General features: G+C 40.8%; 1 protein-coding gene across 16 annotated transcripts; it reads left to right on the top strand.

The window, feature by feature from the left end:
* The first annotated feature begins 891 nt into the window (after nt 1-891).
* Nucleotides 892-23,056, top strand: MYOT (myotilin). Of its 16 annotated transcripts, none has more exons than XM_038413153.2 (10): nt 892-1,299; nt 8,545-8,721; nt 12,236-12,389; nt 14,135-14,236; nt 16,669-16,718; nt 17,409-17,544; nt 18,916-19,123; nt 21,002-21,167; nt 21,762-21,895; nt 22,440-23,056. In XM_038413153.2, the coding sequence occupies exons 2-10, from the start codon at nt 8,630-8,632 to the stop codon at nt 22,610-22,612; spliced, it is 1,215 nt and encodes a 404-aa protein (XP_038269081.1). In that variant the 5' UTR covers nt 892-1,299; nt 8,545-8,629; the 3' UTR covers nt 22,613-23,056. The 16 variants fall into 16 exon arrangements, with proteins under 16 accessions (XP_038269081.1, XP_038269078.1, XP_038269077.1 ...); XM_038413150.2 differs by having other exon boundaries at nt 8,119-8,721; XM_038413149.2 differs by having other exon boundaries at nt 897-1,299; nt 8,119-8,721; nt 12,239-12,389.

Raw genomic sequence — 23,056 nt, 5'->3', positions numbered from 1 at the left:
ATACAACCAGAACGGTTCCATCATGTGTCATAGCCCCTCCACTGCCAACAGCTCATGCAGCTTCTCCAACAGAATGAAGCATTACTTGCTCTGGTAGGACCTTGTGCTTTTTGGAGCAGGAGGCTCAGCATTCTAACCTGTTGGTTCCACAGAGATCTCAATGGCCATAGCTCACAGCATGGGGACAACTGTGACATCCTAGTGGCCACAGATTTGTTGCAATGCAGTCTCGGAGAAAAAGAACAAGCTGGACTTGGTTATTTTTCTTTGCAATCCTGTCCTAGGCATGAGCAACACTGTAATGGCGCTTATTTTCACTGTGCGGCTCTCAAGCAGGGTTAATGATGCTCGGTCCAAGATTGACTAGTACATGAAGATTCCCCAGCACTTTTCATGAAGAGAAGGCTCACTAAAAGACAAGTTTGTGCCTCTCACTTGGTCAGCTGAATGCCAGCACTGCATTATGCCTTCACATCATGTATCACTGGTTCTGTGACAGAGAGCCATTTGTACTGGGTAACAGATTATATTTGGATCCACTCATCAACCCTGGCCAATTAATTAGTTATTTTAACAACTCTGAACATACTATTACACAAGCTCACCAGAAGAGGAGAGGTTATTTTTAAATATTGATTCCCCTGGGCAGGAATTAGTTCCTGGTAAGTTTTATTTAATAGGGAACTGAAAGTGGGGGGTTCAATTTAAATAATCTGCAAATCACCAGCTGAGGCCTGATCATGCAATGAACTCCACACAGGCAGATTCCTGTGCCCATAACATCAGTGGGTCTCCACCTATTGAGATCTGCTTATGGCAGAATCAGAGCTGTAATTGAAGTCAGCTTGGTGGCCCTAGATAAATCAGCTTGATTACAATATTCCTTGACAGGAGTTCAGCTTTGTAAGATATAAAGAGGCAGTTCCTGCAGTCTTCTACAAGTTGTGAATATGCCTTAATTACTGAAGCCATCAAATATGAGCAACTAAACACAGACATGTGATTACTATGCTGTGTGGTCAACTAACAGGCTCCAATAACAATTCTGAACACCTAAAATGGCAAGTTTAGCAGCGGGGGGGAGGGGGGTTACTTGTACTTTTTACATGTGGATTATTTCAAATCAAGGCAGGCTGTTACAACCACCCCAGCCAGGGAAGTCCCTATAAAGCTTTCACTGACACTTTTCTTTCTAAAAGGGAGACATTTTCTAGTTTAGCCAAAAGAGTCAAGTCAGTTTCTCCACCCTCTTTCCAGACTGGTCACCTGAGGCTGAAGTACCAACTTCCTACATTTCCAGTAAGTTAAATTTTTGTAGTCTCTTTTTTGGATGATGCTTTGTTCTAACTTAACCCAGGGGAAGTGAGTAATTATTTATATTTAAAAAAATTCTGGTTTATAAATTTCTGAAAGACATATAAAATGTTACATAAATGCAACCAAAGTGAGATCTAGTTTAAAAGCCTGTCTTATTTCATTATTTCACAACTGATGTCTAGAATTATAGCACCAATGAAAGTCTCTCACTGGAATGGCAGTGACTTTGGGCCTGTTTTGTTTTTTTTTTTTTAAATGCATTTAGGTGCCTAAAGATAATGCTAGAAAACAGCCACTAGCTGCCAGCCATCTTCTGAAGCCTTTAAGCTTCCAAACTTACTAGCTTCCTTTTCCCTGCTCCCCAGGGAAAAAAAGCACAAAAACAAACAAACTGCTGAGCTTTAAGTGTTAAAGGGACACTGTCAAATCTAGCTCATTTAAAGAAGAGGTTTGAGGCCTCAGACCTGTTCTTAAGTCTATTGGCCAGTTTCTGTCTTTACAAGATGATCTTTCCATTTTCTCCCCTCCCTCTGCTACTGTGTAAAGAGCCTCAGAAACTGACTAGACACAAACTGGGTGCAATCAAATATACAAATTAAACTGAAGAAACAGTTCTTCCTCTAATGTTCTTCTTTTAGAGAAACCTTAGCTGTTAGTTACAACAAGCTTAAAAATTCATAGTTTGTATTGGGTAAACTGTGTCCCTTCTTAAAAAAATGAATAAAACGGTTCCTTTAAACCACTTCCTACCTTTGATTTCCATCTTCTGCATTCCTTCCACTTCTCCCAACCCAGACCTAGCTGTATTTGGCAGCCTCTTTGATATACAAAGCTGCCTTTTAAATTGATGTCTTGCAACTAAATTCTGTTCTGAGATAAGCATGCTAGACTCTTATTGAAATTAATGGGAGCCCATCCTGTCTATCTAAGCACAGAATGTGACCTTTAACACTCTCACAACTTTCTACAAGTCTGATGATCACACTACAATTGTCTTGACTCTCTTTTAGTCCACAGCAGTTCCTATTTACAAGTGTCAAATCTTGGTTTTAGCTGCAGCACATTTCCTTCCATAATCACTCTCATCATGACAAATTTAAGTAAATTAGCACATAATTAACACCTGCGATGAAGAATTTGTTCACCCAACAGAGGGATCATTTAAAAATGAGCTTTAGGTGTGAATGCATCTTTCAACTTGCTCCTTTTCTTAGTGCCCCAAAGACACCAAAAAAGTGATTTGGGAGGGAAATCTAAAGGCAATATAAAATACATGTAACGGTACATCTGTAGAAATCCATTGACACTATATTAGTAGGACAAGCTATAAAAGTGTTAACATATAAATAAAAGAGAAATGGAGCACTCTGGTCTCTGGCAGGGAAGGATGCAATCCACCCAGGTTAGGGTGACACATTGTTAGGGTTGTGAGCCCCCCATATCTATCTGTCATTGTCACTTTCTGATTTGGTGGAGAGTTGCCTAGGCTGACCTATCTGTATCCCTATCCTATCTAAAGCTCTGATCCTGCAAACACTTCCATGGTTAATTTTACTACCATGAGTAATCCCATTGGTTTTGATGGGATAACTCATAATAGTAAAAAGAAAAGGAGTACTTGTGGCGCCTTAGAGACTAACAAATTTATTAGAGCATAAGCTTTCGTGAGCTACAGCTCACTTCATCGGATGCATCCGATGAAGTGAGCTGTAGCTCACGAAAGCTTATGCTCTAATAAATTTGTTAGTCTCTAAGGTGCCACAAGTACTCCTTTTCTTTTTGCGAATACAGACTAACACGGCTGCTACTCTGAAACCCATAATAGTAAAGTTAAGCATATGTGTATTTACAGGATTGGGCCTAAATGGTTAAAAATTGACCACATGCGCTCATGCAGACAGCTGACTTACACACCCTTGCAGAGCTAAATGCAGAATCAAGGCTTTGTGTGTGCTAATTCAGTGTTTCTCAACCTTTTTGATACCAGGGACTAGCTTGCTACCTTCCTAAATAGTGATAGGGAGATCTCAGGGACTGGCACTGGTCCACGGACCAGTAGTTGAGAAACACTGAGCTAATGGGTAGCTATTTAAACCAACCCTATATTTTGTATTGCATAGTTCTGGCTTATGACCCTGGGCACCTTTAAACCAGCATTGGTTCTAATAGTGATGTCATTCAATAAATTGCAGTCAATTAAATGAACAGAGGTGTAAGTTTGCTAAATTGTGCTGTTTCACAAGTCCGTAAACACCAGAGAAAATCTTTGTGTTTAGTTGTTCTTCACTCTATAGTCACTCAGGCAGACCACTAACGAAGGGAAGCTGTGTTTCTATACAGAAGCTTGCAATCTCAGTTCCTTTTAGCTGAACACAACTATTATAAAGAATTGGCCGCTCCTAGACTCTGGCAGGTTAGTGACACAGCTAAATAACACAGAACATTTAATTGAGAAAGCAACAATAGATAGTGGCAATTCTTTTAAAGTGAGCAGTCTTTTCTAGTGGGCTAAGCAAGGAACTCAAGTTCTAACTCAGCTTCTCAAGCTGGCTTGCTATGTGCCCTTGAGTATATCACTTAACTTCAATGGCCTTGTCAACAGGATTTTCAGACTCTCTCCACCACTGCAGATCAACTGGGACTCGTTATGGTCAAAGAACTTGTGTTGACCAGACGCAGGTATTTTTACTGCTGTGTGATTTCAAATGCCCTCTGAGTAGGGTTAAACCAGTGGTACTCAGGCTTTCCAGACCACTTTACCCCTTTCAGGAGTCTGATTTATCTTGCATATCCGCAAGTTTCACCTCACTTAAACTACTTGCTTATAAACTGAGACATAAAAATACAAAAGTGTCACAGCACGCTATTACTGAAAAATTGCTTGCTTTCTCGTTTTTTACCATATAATTATAAAATAAATCAATTGGAATATAAATATTGTACTTGTCAGTATACAATATATAGAACAGTATAAACAAGTCATTGCCTGTATGAAATTTTAGTTTGTACTGACTTTGCTAGTGCTTTTTATGTAGCCTGTTTCAAAGTAAGTAAATATCTAGATGAGTTGATGTGCTGCCTGGAAGACCTCAAGACCTCCGGGTCCCCTCAGGGGTACACCACATGCCCCTGGTTGAGACAATATAATAAAAATGCCTTCTGTACAGCTGATGTGGGGAGAACTGAGGAAAGGGAATAATAGAATAAGGTGTCCAAAACTGCTGGTGCAGACAATGTCACAGATCCTCCAAGCTGAAAAATGAGATAAATGAAACCCACTTGTCTACCTCACACAGCTGTTGTAACTAAGGCTTGCTGTGCTTTCAGAGTTTGTAAATAACTCCCTTTACAGCTCAGTTGGAGGGAAGTGTATCCACAGTGTGAGGAGGTGCCCCAGTGCCCATCCCCTCACTGTGTGTGTGTAATTATGTATATTTTAGCACTGCAGTGTGTTTAACAACAGGCGCTTGGGCACGCTGAGTTTTCAGTGGCAAAGAGGGAAGGACATTGCATGCTAGGGAGGTGCTGGAACAAAGGAGGGCTGTGACTAGATTGGCAGAACTGAAATCTGAGCACTTGCAATACTACTGCTTCTGGTATCTCTTTCAGAATTAGAGTCCCCCAGCTTGTCCTGGGGGGAGTCCCCTCTGCATAAAGCGGCTGCTCAGCTAGACAAGGGACAGATTCATTTATCTCTCCCTACCCCAGTGCAGCAGTGCTAGATATTTACAAGTCTCTTGTTGTCTTGGTATCCACCCTCTGCCTGCTGGCCTGTGTCAGAACCCTAAGGCTTGTCCTACCACCCCATCCTCAAAGCCCCCAGGAGGAAAATGCCAATCGCAGCCCATCATCACTGGTCCTTATTCAGCTGGAAGAAACACTGCTGTTCTACACACATGCAAGAGGCTAGAGCAAGCCGCAGGAGTGGGCAGCTTAGTGCAGAGCCTGTGAAGTATTCCAAGTCATTACAAAAAGAAAAGGAGGACTTGTGGCACCTTAGAGACTAACAAATTTATTTGAGCATAAGCTTTCGTGAGCTACAGCTCACTTCATCGCTGTAGCTCATGAAAGCTTATGCTCAAATAAATTTGTTAGTCTCTAAGGTGCCACAAGTCCTCCTTTTCTTTTTGCGGATACAGACTAACACGGCTGCTACTCTGAAACAAGTCATTACAGTTCCCCTTTCTCCGAAAATCGTACTGAGATGAAAAAAAAAACCACCCCAAACTAGTGGCTATGTAGATGTATTTACCTGTTTTTGTACTATATGGTGTAGCTCACTGATCAGCAGACCGCAAAGGCACATGGCCACTTGCAAAACAGCGTCTGAAAAAAACCTGGGCTTATTCTATTAAACCTAAGAGAACTGCAAATGATAGCGTTTAGGCTGGGGACTCTTATTTTGATATGCTTGCATAGCTAGGTGGACAAGGGAGTACATCAGATGTCATTATCTGGCAACAGATAAAAGTCCTTGGTCTTATAATACTAAGCAGAGTGCTACTATGATTACAGTCCGTGTCAGGGAATGACTATCCCTTCCCCAAAATATTGGTTAACGCCCAGGTGACAACTTCTGAAGGTAAGTATATTTTTTTCCCCCTGTCATTTTTATTTCAGATCTCTGATTAGCAGCACTGTCTGATCTGTACTAAAAAAAAAAAAAAAAAAAGCGATGCACTGAATAACATTTCTCTGTCAAATGCACAGTGTTGGTACTGTAGTTTGCTTGTTCATCTGGAAAACGTTGAGGAAAAACAGGTCTTTTGATGTGAACTCAGAATTACTTGTAAGGAAAATGTACTTGATCTAAAATGTAAAGTTTTATATTCATATTATGTTACAAGAGAAGGTTTAGGGTAGACCTTACTAAATAGATGTCTTTACATAATTACTTATGTACAGTATTGAGACAAGAAAAGGAGTACTTGTGGCACCTTAGACTAACAAATTTATTAGAGCATAAGCTTTCGTGAGCTACAGCTCACTTCATCGGATGTAGCTCACGAAAGCTTATGCTCTAATAAATTTGTTAGTCTCTAAGGTGCCACAAGTCCTCCTTTTCTTTTTGCGAATACAGACTAACATGGCTGCTACTCTGAAACCTGTCAGTATTGAGACAGTTTTCTAGAACTTTGGGTTGGTTTTTGTGTGTGTGTGTGTGTGTGTGTGTAAATGGATAGTAGATAAAATGGGTCTGTAAAATATTTCAGTAAAAATTGCTTAATTCTTGGGTTTTAAACTAAGTTTGTTGCACTGGTGAACAAAAAAATAGTTTGGACATGATCCAGAAATTAGTTTCACATTCCAAGAATGTGCAGAAGGGAAAAGTTATGGACTTTGAGAAAATTCCTGTTTATGGTTAATTTATAACTACACTGATAAACAGCACTAGGAAATGGAAGCTTTACCTCTTATTTAAAACAGGAGAGATGTCTTAAGAATATGATCTCTTCCCCAGGGGAATTTATGACCTCATGGAACTCTTCTTTGGGCTCTCTTAGGAAAGGAATACAATATAGAGTGTGTGTGTGTGTGTGTGTGTGTGTGTGTGTGTGTGTGTGTATAGAGAGAGAGAGGCAAAACAGCTGATCTCTGTTGGACAAGATTGCAATTTTTTCCAGCACATGTAACTTGTGTAGATTTATAGTTCTTTATTTAATAATAGCTTTTACAATTCAGCAACTTGCTTGGTCCACTTTTATGAAACTTGACTTTTATAACTGATAAGAGGTATAGTTTAGATATCTGCAATTTACAGATGTAATACAATCAAGCCCTTTCCTTCTAAGTTTGTTTGCCCTACTGTATCTTATAGCAGTGCTTTATCTAGCTATATATTCTGCCTTAATCAATACTGTCTGTGTGCAGGACAAACATAATTCACTACAGCCATGCTTTCAATTAGCATTCATTCATAGCAACTTCAGCATTAATGCTCACTCACAAATCTCAGCAGATTACTTCAACAAGGTGAACTGCTATTACATGCAAAAGGCTGAAATGCACACTTCCCTTCACCAGGCTTCCTATTTACACACCTAATCTGAATTGGTCAAAATTTGAAAATTTGAGCTCAGAAGTTTTGATCTTTGGTCTCCAATAAGGCATTATACAAAGTATGGTAAACTTAATTTAGTGACCTTAAAATGAGGAATATATCTATCGTCCTAGAATGACAATTCTGAGAAGTTTAAAAAAAAATAGAACAAAAAAATTAATTACTATAGTTAACAAAACTCTAGTAATCGGATACAGACCCCAGTTCATGCTTCACTAGCAGTGTAGTGAATTGATGAATTCCATGGCAAAAATACTGAATTCTGTGGTATACAGAAAAAATGCTAGATTCCAGGGTGCAGAATTAAATAGATCAGTTCCTTGATTGAGCTGACTGTGGCAGTTCACACCTTCTTAGAGCTATCACTTCAGGATGCCTGCAGATTCAGGCAGGCGGCACCCTCAGGTCATGCTTGGTTCATGTTTTCAAGGTGATCATTGCAACTCTATTACTTTGTGACAGAACTGTGCTGTTCCAGAGAAGACGCCAGTGGTGACCAACGAGCTAAGGTTGAATGAGGGAGTAGAACTCCATATGATAATCAGAAATGTATTGTTCATATAGCTCTAGAATGGCTTAAAATAGAAACTTCAGACATGGGTTATTGATCTATTAATATTTAATAATCAATCTAAAAAGAGTATGATGCTCATGCATCTGAGTGACTGCTCTCTACTACACAATACTTACAACTCAGATTATAACATACAATTTATGTTATTTGTATTGTTTTCCTAAAGGAATAATCCACATCAAGACAGCCCCTTTCCATCGAGGTAGGGATTCCATTCTACCCAGGAACCTAGCCAAGAAAGTTTTTGTGGCCTATCGTCTAATTTTTACCAGCCACCAACCCAAAGCCCACTGTCACCTACAAAAAGCCAGGACAATCACGAAACCTCCCCTATGAGTGTCAGTAATCTCCCATCCATGTCCTCGGTGTACCAACCAAGCATGTTTAACTACGAGCGTCCAAAACATTTTATCCAGTCTCAGAATACGTGTCAAGGGAAACTGCAGCCTCCGGGACCCAAGACATCTGCATTGTCAAGCAGTCAAACCAAACAGTCATCAATTCTAATCCAGCCTCATAACTCTAGCGAGCGGAAGTTTTCTTCGTCTTCATCGCTGAGCTCCCCAATCTTTCTCTCCTCGTCTTCCCATAGCTCCCACAAGGAATCTGCATTTCCCATCACACCTGCATCTGCACAGTCTCCTGCTACCTCCTCATCTGGGCAAAGGCTTTCATCCATGCATAACCAGTCCCCGGCAGCATTCCTCTGCTCAGTGTTGCCCTCACAGTCTGATTATAATAGCCAAGCTCCTTCTACTGTGGAATCTAAGTAAGTATGTACAGGCTTCTAACTTTCCCCTGCTTTGAATTGGTTGTGTGTGGGTTTTGTGCTGCTCCAAGTTTTGACCATGTCCATATATTGGGTGAAATCCTGGTCCTAAGGAAGCCAATGAGTAAACTCCCATTGGCTTCCATCCCTCCTGATTCTACTTGCTTTACTCATGCAGGCATGGGTCCATGGTATCTGGGTGGGAGAAGTATTTGTAAATTAGAAACTAAACTGCAAATTCTTTACATACCCCTCCACTGTGCATTTATTTGTTAGCACGAGAGCAAATCTACACTTAAAACGCTGCATCAGCGCAGCTGCGTCACCGTAGCGCTTTAATGAATCTGCTCTAAGCTGATGGGAGAAAGTTCTCCCATCAGTGTAGTTAATTCACCACCCTGAGAGGCGGTAGTTGTCAGCACTGCCTACACGGGAGGGGGCTGATAGAACTATGTTGCTCGGGTGTGGATTTTTCACACCCCTGAGCGACCCAGTTATACAGATATAGGTCTAATGTAGACCAAACTGGACACGAGCAGTCTACTCTACTTTGTCGTTATGGTGGAAACTAATCCCATAAGGGCAGCCAAAGCAAGGGTTGGACACTCATCTTAAATTGCCTACATTAAATTATTCTCTGATTTCATTCAATTTCAGAAAACAGGAATTCTGTGTGAAAAGAGTGCTCCTTGTGAGAGAGCTCCCATGCAGTAACTATAATGTTTCATAGCAAAACACAAAGATATCCCCTGAGTCCCTCTCACTTTATGTATCCAGAGGTTGAGAAACTGACCCATGGTAACACTTTTCAAGAATCCCATTTCAATGATTCTGAGGTGTAAGTGACTTGAGAGCTTCTCAAAGTTCTATCCCTTGAAACCAAGGACCAGCATCTCCTCCCTGATGTGTGTCTCACAGATTCAGTGCCATTCTGAGGCAAGACACTCAGTGACCTCACTGGGAGCTCATATGATGAGCAAGGGAAGAATGTGCCCTAGCAACTGCATTGAGGATAATGGAGGGGAGTGTGTTTTTGTTTGCTATTTTGGGCATAAAACGGGATTAAATGTTCATATTCATGAAAACTAAAAGGCTACCAGCTTCTTTGAACCACAACTGTGGTGTGATTGATAAAGGGCAGGTAATATTAATTAGGTAAGGTGTAATTCTAACTAGCCCCATACTTCTCCAGAACTACGCTGTTCTGTAGTAGTGTGTGAGATAATTAGATACATGCCTGTGACAACCACAATTATACAACAGAATACTTTGCAGCTCCACTATGTCATCTGTCTGTGGATATCTAAATGCTTTACAAATACTAAGTAGATACTAAGGAATGCATCCGATGAAGTGAGCTGTAGCTCACGAAAGCTGATGCTCAAATAAATTTGTTAGTCTCTAAGGTGCCACAAGTATTTCTGTTCTTTTTACCCTATTCCTATGCACTATCCAAGCCTTCTAGCAAGAAATGACCAGAAAAGGACATTGCCTATATAAGTCATCTCAGCCTTTGCCAATAGTCTGATCCTGCAATCCTCACTCATGGGGCATCCTTAGCCAAAGGAGGTTGGTATACTCCACCTCGGTGAAGTTTGCAGGATATGTTCCCAAAAGGGACAGAGGCTGCTCTGCATAGGCTGGGGTACTGTATCCATGAACCCTAACGTTTTACCCCAGTAATTCCCTGGGTAGTGAGAACTCAAACGAAAAGCACAATCGCATCTCTCTGTGTGTACTCACTTGTTCATCTGGTTGTCACTCAAAGGATCGCTAGATGCAGATTTTTTCCCCAAAACACTTGTCCAGCTGTGGATTTACTCTACAGAAAGAGTTGTGATAAAAATGCACCAAAACCACATCCACCATTAGAACTAGGTGGAATATAACCATATAGTCCTTCCCAAACTTAGCCGTAACTGACACCATCTCTGAGCCCTCTCACACAACTCAGACTATGGCTGGGTATCAAACTGTAGCCTAGGAAAAGAATGACCCAAATTCCTATTAAGGAAGGAAGATGTGATGACTGGAGGGAAGATATCTCGCTTGTGTGAATTTTTTTTTTCTCCTCTACCTTTGGAAAAATACAAAGTTAGGTTTTTAACCCTTTCTTGGGTGTGATATTTGGGGTTATTTCAGACCCTCCTCCAAAACCCTGGGAAGGGAACAGAGGGGAACCACATGATGCAAACCTCTGTTTCTTAATGCTTCCTTCAGCTGAAGATGGAGGTGGCATAGACAAGTAAATCTGCAAAGCCCAAGGATCTATGGGTCTCTCTTCTCCCAACCCTTCAACATCCTGTGTCTCTGGTCCCCCAGGGCTGTGGAGTAAAAGCTGCTGAACAGCCCCTGCAGCTGTTAATCCTGCTCTTGTCACCACTGATATCCACTCATGGCTGGTGGACCCCACCGCAAGCAGAGGAGAGTGATTGCCCTCTCTTCCCTCCCTCCCAAAAAAAACCCCTTGGTCCCCTCTACTACTATTTCTGAGCTACAAAACTCCAGCCCCTTGGGAACTCGCAGCAGGCCCTCTGCACCACCTGCAGAGAGGGGTGAGTAATGATAGGCGTGCCTTATCCTCCTCCCCGCTGCACTGCCAGCCCGTGTCTACCTGCTTTTTGCTCCCCTTCTGCCCAGGTAGGAGCTTTGGGGTCCCTGATGGCTTTTAAAGGGGCTGGAAGGGGATAAAGGCCTTGCTCATGCTGGCAATACATAAAGGGAAAAGGTCCCCCATCTTTGATATGCCAACAATATACAGGATTGCAGTGAAACCCCTACCTCTGGTGATTGGTTCACAAGGGGTGTTAGGAGAATAATTTAGTCTTTGGATTATTCATCCCACACAGTATATTTGGTGACCTGCACCCTGTTCTCTTTGCCCCAGGGATCTTGCCTTGTGTATGTGTGTGTGTGTATTTCCTGCTGGCTGAAGGCATGCACCCACATTAATTTTCATGCCACCTGTACTGATCTAATTCTTCCTGGCTCCTTCCTTCCAAGCTCTTGCCAACTAGTGGTGGGTAATGCTAATTCAACAAGAGAGGTTTTGAGTGGATGGGCACTCGGGGTGCAGAGGGGCAAAAAGACTTAGATATGTCTGGTAAGATTTCTCCCTGTACAGACCTGCAATGATTGAGGAGATCAGTGATGTGCATGCAGGGAGGTCTTCTAGCCCCACTGCACACCTGACAGCCCCACCGAGGGACCTTCTACAAGGTTCAGGTGATAAGGATGATCTATGCATGTCTGGTACTTGTGTTGTCTACCAGGTGACTTGGCCTAGTGCAGGCCCATTTCCCTGAACTCTGTGTCTCAGTAACAATACTTGGCATGTATAATGGTTTACCTGTCCCAAGCACTTTACAAACTGATTCACAGCCAACGTTATAGCTAATAGAGGGCAAACATAAATTTGAATATTTATATATATTCTCTGCCTAGATTTTATACAGTCCTAACTCGTACTAGGCTAGCTCACAGGAGTGACTTTCTGTCTGTCTCTTGTATAAAGTAGTTACTCAAAGCCAATGTATACCAAACAAGCTAGCACCAAGCCAACATACAAGACTTCAGATCGAGAGATACAAGGAACAAAAGAAGCCCTCATTCAAGACCTGGAAAGGAAACTGCGAGGCAAAGACAACCTTCTTCACAATGGCAACCAGGTAAGAAAGAACCTCTTAGTGCAAAAACAACAAGGAGTCCTCGTTGTTTTTGCTTATACAGACTAACACAGCTACCACTCTGAAACCTGTCTTAGTGCAAAGAATCCACTTACTCTGAATTTCATTAGAGGACTTCTAGCAATTCAGAGACTTACTTCCAACTGCTTCAATTAATCACATGATGGTTTGCGTCTTTGCTAGCCCCTAGAAAGCAACTGTTCGTAGTAGAGGGGCCAGAACTACTTCAATCATAACTGCAATGGCTGTAGCCGACCAGAAGCCCCAGCAAATGTTAGCTTTAGAATGTTTATCCTGGTTTCCAGCTGTAGTTTATCATTCTAGTCAGTAATGTTTAACTAGTAACATTGATAAGTAAAAGTGACCAATTGCCCTCTGATAAGTGGCTGCTGTCTTGTCGCAATCTTCCCTAAAGCCCTTTTTAAGAGGGCATCTAACAACGTTCCACAGTGCTTTGTATTAGCTTACTAAAAAGAAACTGAATTGAAACTAATTTTCTTCAGACGATCAGAACACAAACGTCCGGGTATCTATTTCAAAGGGAAACCATTTTCTGTAAAAAGTCTCTTCATCCCAGGCATACGTTTGCCTAAATTCAGGAGGCTCAAAATGCAGCTCTCCTGGGCCATGAAATCCAAATTGTAGAGGGTTTTTAAAAAACAAAAACAAAAAAAACCCACCACTCTCCAAGTGCAGTGTCACCAAGGAAGAAGCAGGCAAACCTGTAGTGAGCTGATTCTAATGTGTTGTGGAAACATTCCTATTGGTCTGAGAATTGGTAAAAGCTTAGCAGGTAAAGGCTTGATGCTGTTTTACCATTAACTTCAATGGGAGGGAGAGCAGGCCATACAGATCTATAATATAAATTACAAATCTATTTGGGGAGAGAGAGAACCTGAATCTTCGGCCCAATCCGACCTAAAAGTGTCCCTTAGCAGAAGTGTGTCTTGCAGCATTTCATGTGGCTGAGTATGAACACTGCACAGCTTGACACCTGCATTACCATTATGCCTAGCAGCCATAGGCATAAACCTAACTTCTATTTTAACGTGGCTTCTAAACTTGGGGGGAACTATCAAAGTTCAAACCAAATTCTGCTTTTACTTACCCAAGTGCAAATTGGGTGTAAATGCAGCCGCGTCAGCCTGTCTGCTTTTACCATGAAAGAATTTAGTCCTTACCCAGTTACTCTTGCTCAAGAGAGAACACGAAACACTTCACAGGGTGGATTTTTTTTTTTGTTGTGTGTAGGTTTTTAGCACCTACCACACAGTTAGTACCTGAAAAGCTACACAGCTGACGGACTTGGAAAGGTCTCCTAGTGCTCATGTAAAGGGACCCTGGAAGCTTGTTCTGATCTCCCAATTAGTGTCATCGGTGTTAGTTATTAATCATCCCTGGCCATCCTCCTCTTGAAGGTTCTCTGCAACAACAAGAGGAGTGGGAAGCCAGAGATGGCATTTCCAAGACCTTGATGAAAAGACTGTTTAAACGTATACGTGTTTGGGTGCTATATAAAATTGAGAGTGAGCTCAGCAGATTCCAAGACATCCGATCCTTTGGTACAGCCACAGGCAGGCTGCAGCCACACTTTCTTTTCAACAGCTCCATGAATTTTTGGCATATTAATGTGCCCTAACTTGACTGTGAGTAACCTGAAAGTGTAATTAAAACTCAAGTGACAGTAAATCACCTTTTAACCAGAATTGCTCTCCCACTGCTTTCAGCGGCTAACCTATGAAGAGAGAATGGCTCGCAGGCTGCTTGGACCAGAAGATGCTGCTTCTGTGCTTGTAACGCAAAATGAAGAAAAAGGGCAGAACTCACAGGTAAATGAAAATTGTCCAAAACTAGTGTCCATTGTCTGTTTAAATTTTCAGTCACTTGTATTGGAAAGGAGTAGGGGAATAGGTCTCTTCATGGAGTACAAAAAAGGAAAAATCAAGATATCTATACCGATAAAAAGCTTCTGTATAGCATCCGCTATCTGAGGATTTCAAAGCACTATAGGAATATTAATTAAAGCCCAGTCAGAGGTATTTAGGTGCTTAACTCCCAATGGGAGGTAGGTGCCTATAGACCTTGGAGAATCTGGGCTTTAACCCTTATATCACCCATCAGGTAGGAATACACAGGAATTCCATCTCTGGGGAGGAACACAACAGCTGTTTCACAGCAACATTGCATGATTATTTCGGACAGGAGTGATGACTAATACAGTAATCAATTTAAATGGCAGGGGGATTCAGGTACCTAGTATGTAACTGCCTGAGTTAGAACTTGGCTAGGACATTGGGATTAACTAGTGTTATGAATAGTGACATGACCACAAGAGGTCAGCATCTGGTGGTTTTTTTGTTTTGTTTTGTTTTTTAAAACATCCTCTCCAAAAGATGCAAAATTAATGCTAGCTGCTAGGATGACACTGGATACAAGGAGGAAGAAAACTCAGTACCCATGAAATAAAACAGAAGAGGAAGATAGAAGAATGTGTAAAATACCGGCTCCTATAGAAGTTGATTCTGTATTGGGCACTGCAGGTAACTGGGGATGTATAGCTAAGATGCTAAAAAAAGCGTATATGATTTTTGGATTTGTCTGCTCCCCCCCAAACAATATCCATTGGCTGCTATATCGTACAGAACTGGGCAGTCAAACACTACCTTCGGTATTTCTCTGGTCCAGATTACTGGAAAGGGCTATGGTGTGGCATCAGGGATCTGCATATCCAGGAGAAACCATTCCAGTTTCCAAGGATTGCCTTCTGCTGTATGTTACTAGGGTAACCTGCAAAATATCAGATGAAATATCAGTTTCACTAGAGAAAATTGATGATTAGGAGTCCAATTGCAAAACTTCTACAGACTTCAATGCAGAGTAGAAATCATAAGCTCAAACACTGGAGAAGAAATCCTGAGATGTTTGTAATAAAGCTAATTCTCCCACCCAATAGTTGTAGAGAAAAGAGCACCAAAGAAGCATGTTACAGTGTTGTTTCCCATCGTCCTGATCAAAAGACCAAGAAAGTGATTGCCATCAATCCTGGCTCAGCTAGTTCTGCAGCAGTCTGGGGCATGCTCTACAAAGAGCAGACAGGGGAGGTTGAGTCATGATAGCAAATTCGGCGATCTTGCATGTGTTGCTTCAAATTGTTCTCAAAATACCCCTATCGGTGACCCATCCAGCCACTAGTATTCATTTTACTACTTCGGCCAGTCTGTAGAAACTGTGAACAAACCGATGCTTTACAGCTGAATCTTAAATGAGCATGGTCGTATTAAGGAGGACACTTGCATTTGTAACCAGTGGGCATGGAGTGTGAAAGTAGGGTTCAGTCCTGCACGGTACTGACCGGCATAGCCCTATCTAGTAAAACAGTTAAGCACAGGCTTAAGTTAAGCTGTGAGTAACCCACTAAATTTAATGGGACTGGTCATGTACTTTAAGTTAAGCACATATGTAAGCTACCCACTGGATTGGGCTAACAAACTTAGCACTATGCAAGATCAATGTCTTACTGCTTGACTACTACTGTGATAGGCACTCAAATACCTAAGCTTTCTATGTTGTCGTTCCTATATTTAACTGGCTCCACTGCTAAAATGGTGGAAATTCTCTGACTTGCTGGTATTAAACGCCATTGTATCTGTTCCTCAAAACCCTAAAATAAAGAAGTCCTAGTAGGATCCAATCTTGGATACTTGTACTTTTCTAATAACTTGATGGGGACTTATCTGAAAGCTTAGCTGGTGCTGTGATCTAGCAAGGAAAGTATTTTCCAGCTGAACATGTGTTCATGGGTATTGGTACCATTTGTGAGCAGGCACAACAAAGTGTTCTTGCTAGTACCATATCAAAGTGACTTCATTTCTATTCCTGCTTTACTGAAGGACACCCTGTACCTAGCTCCCATTTCAAATATTCCAGTAGGAATAATCCCCTCTAACAGAGGTTATAGGTTTGCCAAAAGACTTTCAGCCAAAATAAATGATTGCACTAGTCACCTGTGCAATGTGATGGAAAGCTGTTCTAAATCATTAGTAGCGTTTGTTCCTAGCCAAGGCAGAACTCTGGGATGAAAATGAATAAGCGTATTGACTCATGATGTCCATCTCTTTATATTTTATAAGAAAGACTTTAAAAGTACTTGCAACAATTGGCTTTTGAAAGGCAAACTGCTCTTTATTTAACATGTGTTTTCAGTTCAACCTCTTGGTAAATTCTGCATTGTTAACTTGTTTTGATGTTTTGCTTTTCAAAGCAGCAGAATTCAGAAAACACAAGACTACAGGTTCCTACACCACAAATCAGGTAATCTTTGAATCTATACCCAGATACTTTTGTTACAACATCCCCCTCTCAATATTTCTGAGATGTGAGTTCTGATACAAATTGTGCGTGTGTGTGTGTGTGTGTGTGAGAGAGAGAGCGAGAACACTATTAAATCAGCTACATTCACTTCCCTTCATAGGCATCAGCGTAAAAGTTTAGTTAAACTTCAGTTTGTAGAATCATCAAGGTGACAGTTATTTCAGTTATTGGAGTAACTTCAAAGGTAGGGTGGTAACCCACATACATCAAGCTAAACAATAGGCTAGGGATTCTAGAAAGTACATCATACACCTCTTCTGTGTAATGATGTAAGGAATAACTGTAGGGTATGGGATAATGATGCAAGAATCTTTGGGTCATGCTGCAAATGCTTGGAGACCTGAGGCCACAGATAGCTGCTCTTTTTTGTGAGGCATGTATGCTGGCTGTTCTATTCAACACAGTCTAAGCTAGTCAGATAGCTGGTTGGCTACCATAATTCACCAAATAGAAAATCGGGGGGGGAGAATCCACCCTATTGTTTTGTCTTTGGAGGGATAACAACATTCTTGGGTCTATTAATATAGCCAGAGTCCCTTTTTAAAGAGTTTTGTTTTTTTATTTAAAGGTAACATGTCCATGATCATGTGTATACCTTGTTGTAAGGAACTGTAAATGTGCACATTATAGGAGCAGACCATCCTCAAGAGGGGAGAGGAATGAGCAAGGCTCAATCCAGGAGAAGTTTTTTCAACCACGTTTTGTGCAAGTGCCTGAAGACAAAATAACTGTTGAAGAGGGACGATTTTGCAGGATTGACTTCAAAGTAAGACCGATGTTCATACAATCAAAACTGTAATTTGTCTGTTGGTAATTACTATATGCAATACATAAAGGTGTCGCTGCAGCTCAGAGTCCTCAATCCGTATGAACTGGAGTGCTACCTGTCTAATATTACTGGCTCTGCAAGTACAGTATCCATTCCAAAGAGCTTTACAAATTCTAGTAATGAGAGAAGTTTTGCAAACTTCACATTAGCCCTGGAAAAACCTGAAATTTGACTGAGTGTAGCCATATCTTCGCTCTCAACTAGGATTTATGAGGTAATGGCTAAAACTGAGTATGCTTTGTAAATATATGAACTGCTATCCTACAAGAAGACTTTTTAAATGCTACTGCCACAAATTAGGGCCCTAATTCAGGAAGGCATGTAAGCAGGTGCTTAAATGCTTTGCTGAATAGGGGCCCTAATTGACTCAGTGGGATGTAACCAGGTGCTTAATTGTGCCACAAATACAAATTTGTGAATTGGGGCCTAGCTGCCTGCCACTTAAGAGCACTTAAAAAGTCCTCTTTGAAGCTTGAAATGTCATCTTGATTGAGCATAGAAGGCATCTACTCATAGAAAAAGCTTTTTTGGAAAAAAAAATAGTTGAAACATATTAATACATTTAAAGTGAAATGTGCATAACAATTATACTTCCACAAAGTTCTTCTAGCAATTCTATTACTTTATGGTAAGAAAAGTTAGCTCTTGTGTTGTAGGCCATATTTAATGCAAATGTTTTGTGTGCTGATCTTAACTTGTTTTTTCTGATTCTGTAAATGTAAAACTGGAAGAGGCATCAAGTAGAGGAATTTGAAGCAACTTTCTCCCGAGTTTGACATGACCTATGACACCTCAGTATGAAAGGCTGTTCTTAATCTCTAACTATCTTGGAGAATAAATAGTTGCAGTTGAGTATATTCCATTACTATAGCATTGTATTTAATGATGATAAAACTGGTTCAAAATGTGGTCTTATTGAGGAACTTCTTAGAGACTTCTGAGATAAAATGGTAGGCTTGCCCCTGTGAATGCACACCCACAACAAACCGCACTGACTGAAATGGGACTTCACAGGTAATCAGGAACAACACTGGTTTCTGTGAACAGACTCCACTGTCTCATAACTAAAGTTCATGTCTCCAAATCCACCAGACTACTCCATAAAATTCATAATTTACAAAGAAAACCCGTCCTGGCTGGAACTTCCAAGGGTAAAATCCTGGCTTGGTCCTCTAAGCTAATAAAACTTTCTGTAGTAGAGGGGCACAGATGGTTTTAGATTTAAACATGAATAATTACAGTACCATAATGGTTTAAGTTTGTATTTGTTCATGATTGTGGGTTTTTGTGTTTTCCCCTGCTTCACAGGTCAGCGGGCTACCAGCTCCAGATCTGGTATGGTATTTAAATGGAAGGTTGGTCCACCCAGATGACTTTCATAAAATGATAGTGTCTGAAAAGGGCTTCTATTCACTCATTTTTGAAGTGGTCAGAGGCTCTGATGCAGGGACATACGAATGTGTAGCCTCCAATCGTGCTGGAGAAGCCTCCTTTACAGTACAACTGGATGTAACTGGTAAGATATATGGCTGTGATGGCTACCTGGAAATCTTTATTCTCCAACTGTGTGTGGCAAAAGTCTACTAATGCCTTTCTTCATGTACCTGAAAGATCTTTACAAACTTATCGGGATGTCTGCTTTTAGCTTTGAAAACTTCGACCTCATGATGTCCAGGTTTAAGAACTACAGTGGAAAAATTCTTCGTACCAAATGTGGGGCTTAGGAAAAAAAATCAACTTGGGATGGGATTTTTCCAAAGTTCTCAGCATTGATTCAGAGCTAGGCCAATGTTAAAACTCCCATTGACTTCAATGGGAGCAGAGTTGAGACAGTGCTGAGAACTCTTGAAAATTCCTCCTTGGCTGTTTTTCATCAGTTTCATATATGGAAACTGCAAAAAAAAAATTTTTTTACACAAAATACAGAGATATGATCATCATCCATACCACACTCATTTTCCAAAGTTATTTATAAACTAATAACATTTGAACATGTTGAAGGAAGAGATTAATTTTTCAGAAGATATCTTTACCTCTAAGACAAATGTGCATTCCAGGCAAGACAAGTGGTGAAATTCTAGCCCTGCTGAAGCAATAGCAAAGTTCTCATTGGGTGAAATCCTAGCCCCATTGAAATCAAAGACGATTCGGGCTCACTTAAGCCCCAATCATGAAAAATCTTATTCACGTAAGTAGTCTTCACTCATGCAGAAGGTTTCACTGAGAGCTGATCTGGGGCCTTATTTATGTCAGGATGGATTAGTGCTTTCTACATTTGTGTGGGGTTGAATGCTTTTAAAGCCATTTTGTCTCCGATTCCACCTATACCTTTTGCAGTTTCCATATATGAAACTGATGAAATAAACAGCCAAGGAGGAATTCTCAAGAGTTCTCAGCACTGGCTTAACTCTGCTCCCAATGAAGTCTTCCAATCACATCTTAATATTTTTCCATCCAACCTACGCTCAACAAATATTGAGCACAGTTTGGTTCCATTGCATAACCTCCTTCCTACTTCCTTGCATACAAGGAGGGGGGGAAGGAGTTGACACTCACTTAACTTACTACATTCCCTTGCTGGGCAAAATTTTCTTATTTAAACACCATTCTTCAAACACATGATCCAATATCCTCCTCTAACAATACAATCTGTTGGATGAGTAGTATATAGCCACAGTTTCAACAAACCAGAAGGAAGCAACTTTGTTAGGAAACTTAAGAACTTTGCTTACAAATGCTTTCCCAGCACAGATGTTGCTGGCATGATTCAAGCTATAGCATGCACAGGGCCTTCATTCGCTTTCAGGACCATATTCACAGCTGGTGAAAGCTGGTGCAATTCCCTTGCCTATTTGCCTCCCATAGAGTTAAATAATCTGTGCATTTTTCTCTCAATCTGGACTACCTGGTGCCTACTGCTTGGGTGCTTAGGTTAGGGGAAGATAAACTCAAACAACACTTGCAGGGGTATATTTTCAAAGCCATGTGTAAGGGACATGTGCGCAGATGCTGGGTGGCATTTTCAAAAGCACCTTTATTAAACAAAACAAAACAAACTTATCCTCCAGCAAATGAAGGCCTCTTTACTCCTGAATGAGAACATCCACACGGGTTTAATATCCTTTAATTTATGCATACTGACTTCACAGCTAGCTTCAGTTAATTCATACTAACTTTAATGAATGTCCTCCATATAGAGAAGTCCTAAGACAGCTGGACTGTGATCTTGAGAAACAATGCACCTACTACCATCTTTATGCCCCTGGAGTCCCAGAGAAGGCCTTCAAGGAGACTCCATTCAGGAGCATGTGTACCCATGGATGGATTCCTTAACTTCTGATTTTTATTTTTTTAAACATGCAATCTACTACAACCTTGTCTCTTATAAACTTAGCAAAAGAACATCAGAAAGCTCCAAGTTTTATCTTCAAACCACAAAGCAAAAGAGTTTATGAAGGGGATTCAGCCAGACTGGAATGTCAGATTTCTGCCATCCCTACGCCACGGATTTACTGGAAAAGAAACAATGAAATGCTACAATATAATACAGACCGAATAAGGTATGTAACTAATAAACTGGACAATGGTGTAGCAGGAAAAAATAGCCAATATATGAAACACAAATAATCCAGTCTCTAAAGATGCAGCATTTGCATTTACCAGCTGCATGTGTCCATAGCTCATGAATAACAAACATGGTGAATGGATTGGCTGGGAGTCACTCCCACTATGGTGAAAATATTCCACTTGAATGGAGGGAAAGAGAGCTCCCTCTGACCTCTTACTTTATAAATACACACACCCAAAATGCACAACTTGCTCACTAGCAAGCATAGATTTAAGATCGAAATATTTTAATGTTTGGCTGTTGTCATCTCTGTTTGTACAGCACCCACTAAAGGAGCCCTGATCCTGACTTGGGGCCTGTAGGTGTTACCATAATACAAATAACTAACTAATCAAAGAATAGCAACAACACTTGTCGAGAGTATAATCCAGTGCACCATTTTAAAAAAAAATTTTTTTTGAATCACTTTTGATCTCTAGTCTCCTGAAAAAATTGTTTATTACTCTTTAGGGTCTTCCACCATCAAAGTCATCCCTTAAGTCAATTTATTTCTTTGCCCCTCATACACTTTTTTTTAATTTTTCAGTTTGTTCTATGATAATCCTGGAAAGATTTGCCTTCTAATCCATGACGTAAATAAGAAAGATGCCGGTTGGTACACAGTATCTGCAGTCAACGAGGCAGGAGTGGTCACATGCCACTGCAGACTGGATGTTGCAAGTAAGTACTGTATATAAATGTCAAACTAGAATTTATATTATGAGCTAATATGATGGGTAGGAATGGGACTTCCCCCTCATTCAGAACAGATCTGAGCACAGATCCAATCAAGTTGTAAATACTAGATGGACATGTGTTCCCAAAGATACTATCCAACACCAATACCCCATAAATAATGGCTCAAAGCAGCCAAAGAAACTTCCCCCATTAATAGAGCACCCAAATATACTGGGGATGGGTACTTCACAAATTACAAATATTCTGTCACCACCACTCTCCGTGCATTTGTGTTTTTAACTATCCCCAATTCCCTTGGTATCAAGGGGTGGGGTGGAGGGGATCATAGTCTCCCCAACTTCCCCATCGGTCTTCAGTGTATGAGAGCTGGGGCTTGCAGCCGCAGGTGAGCACTTCCTCAAGGGCCTATTCAATTGTGCAAAGGACAACAGTTAACAATTGACCTGGCATGCTTCAGCTCCTTCTTCTCTTTTGGGACTTTAACAAGCTATAGTAGCCGAATGAGGCATCTCTTGGTCTGTTTCAGCTCACACATACAAGCCAGTTCCAACCCCCAAGCAGCTGAAGGTTCGACCGACTTTTAGCAAATACCTGGCATTCAATAGTAAAGGACTGGATGTGAAACCAGCTTTCTCACCAGAAGGAGAGTTTGAACGGCTGGCTGCTCAGTCTGGACTGTATGAAAGTGATGAACTTTAACATGGAAAAAGAGGAGGAAAACACACTTATGTAACAGACCCATATCGTAACTCCACATATATGCAGTTAAGGGGCGGTTGCTCTAACTAGAAAACATACCTACATATTTTATTTATAATTTGACTCGTGCACGTTTCCTGCTGTTCTGATTTACCAAGGTAGTACTCTATTTGTATGGATTGGTGAATATAGCAGATAACGCTCAAATGTTGTATTTTAACTGTAAAGCCTAAGAAACCAGGGCAGTTGGTGGTGATGAAAGTGTAGGTTTAACTACATCTATGCTCAGTTACAAGGAAAAGCATGTTTATTTGTACTGCTTTCTTAATATCACCACTCTCAGTAACACAACTTTGTGCTGCCTGAATACTAAAACCAAATAGACTTGAATGTTTTTATGTGGGTTTATGTCAAATGCAAATAAAGTACTAAATATAAAATACA

Source organism: Dermochelys coriacea, chromosome 8 (assembly GCF_009764565.3).
Source record: "Dermochelys coriacea isolate rDerCor1 chromosome 8, rDerCor1.pri.v4, whole genome shotgun sequence".
NCBI lineage: Eukaryota > Metazoa > Chordata > Testudines > Dermochelyidae > Dermochelys > Dermochelys coriacea.
The sequence above is the reverse complement of the archived record's forward strand: the minus strand, read 5'-3'. Positions and strand labels throughout refer to the sequence as shown.

Excerpts from the sequence above, each read along its gene's own strand:
- MYOT (XM_038413150.2), top strand. The coding sequence starts at position 8,285 with ATGAGTGTCAGTAATCTCCCATCCATGTCCTCGGTGTACCAACCAAGC. Across the intron at positions 8,722-12,235 it reads CCTTCTACTGTGGAATCTAA|TAGTTACTCAAAGCCAATGT; the intron begins GTAAGTATGTAC and ends TCTTGTATAAAG. Across the intron at positions 17,545-18,915 it reads TTTGCAGGATTGACTTCAAA|GTCAGCGGGCTACCAGCTCC; the intron begins GTAAGACCGATG and ends CCTGCTTCACAG.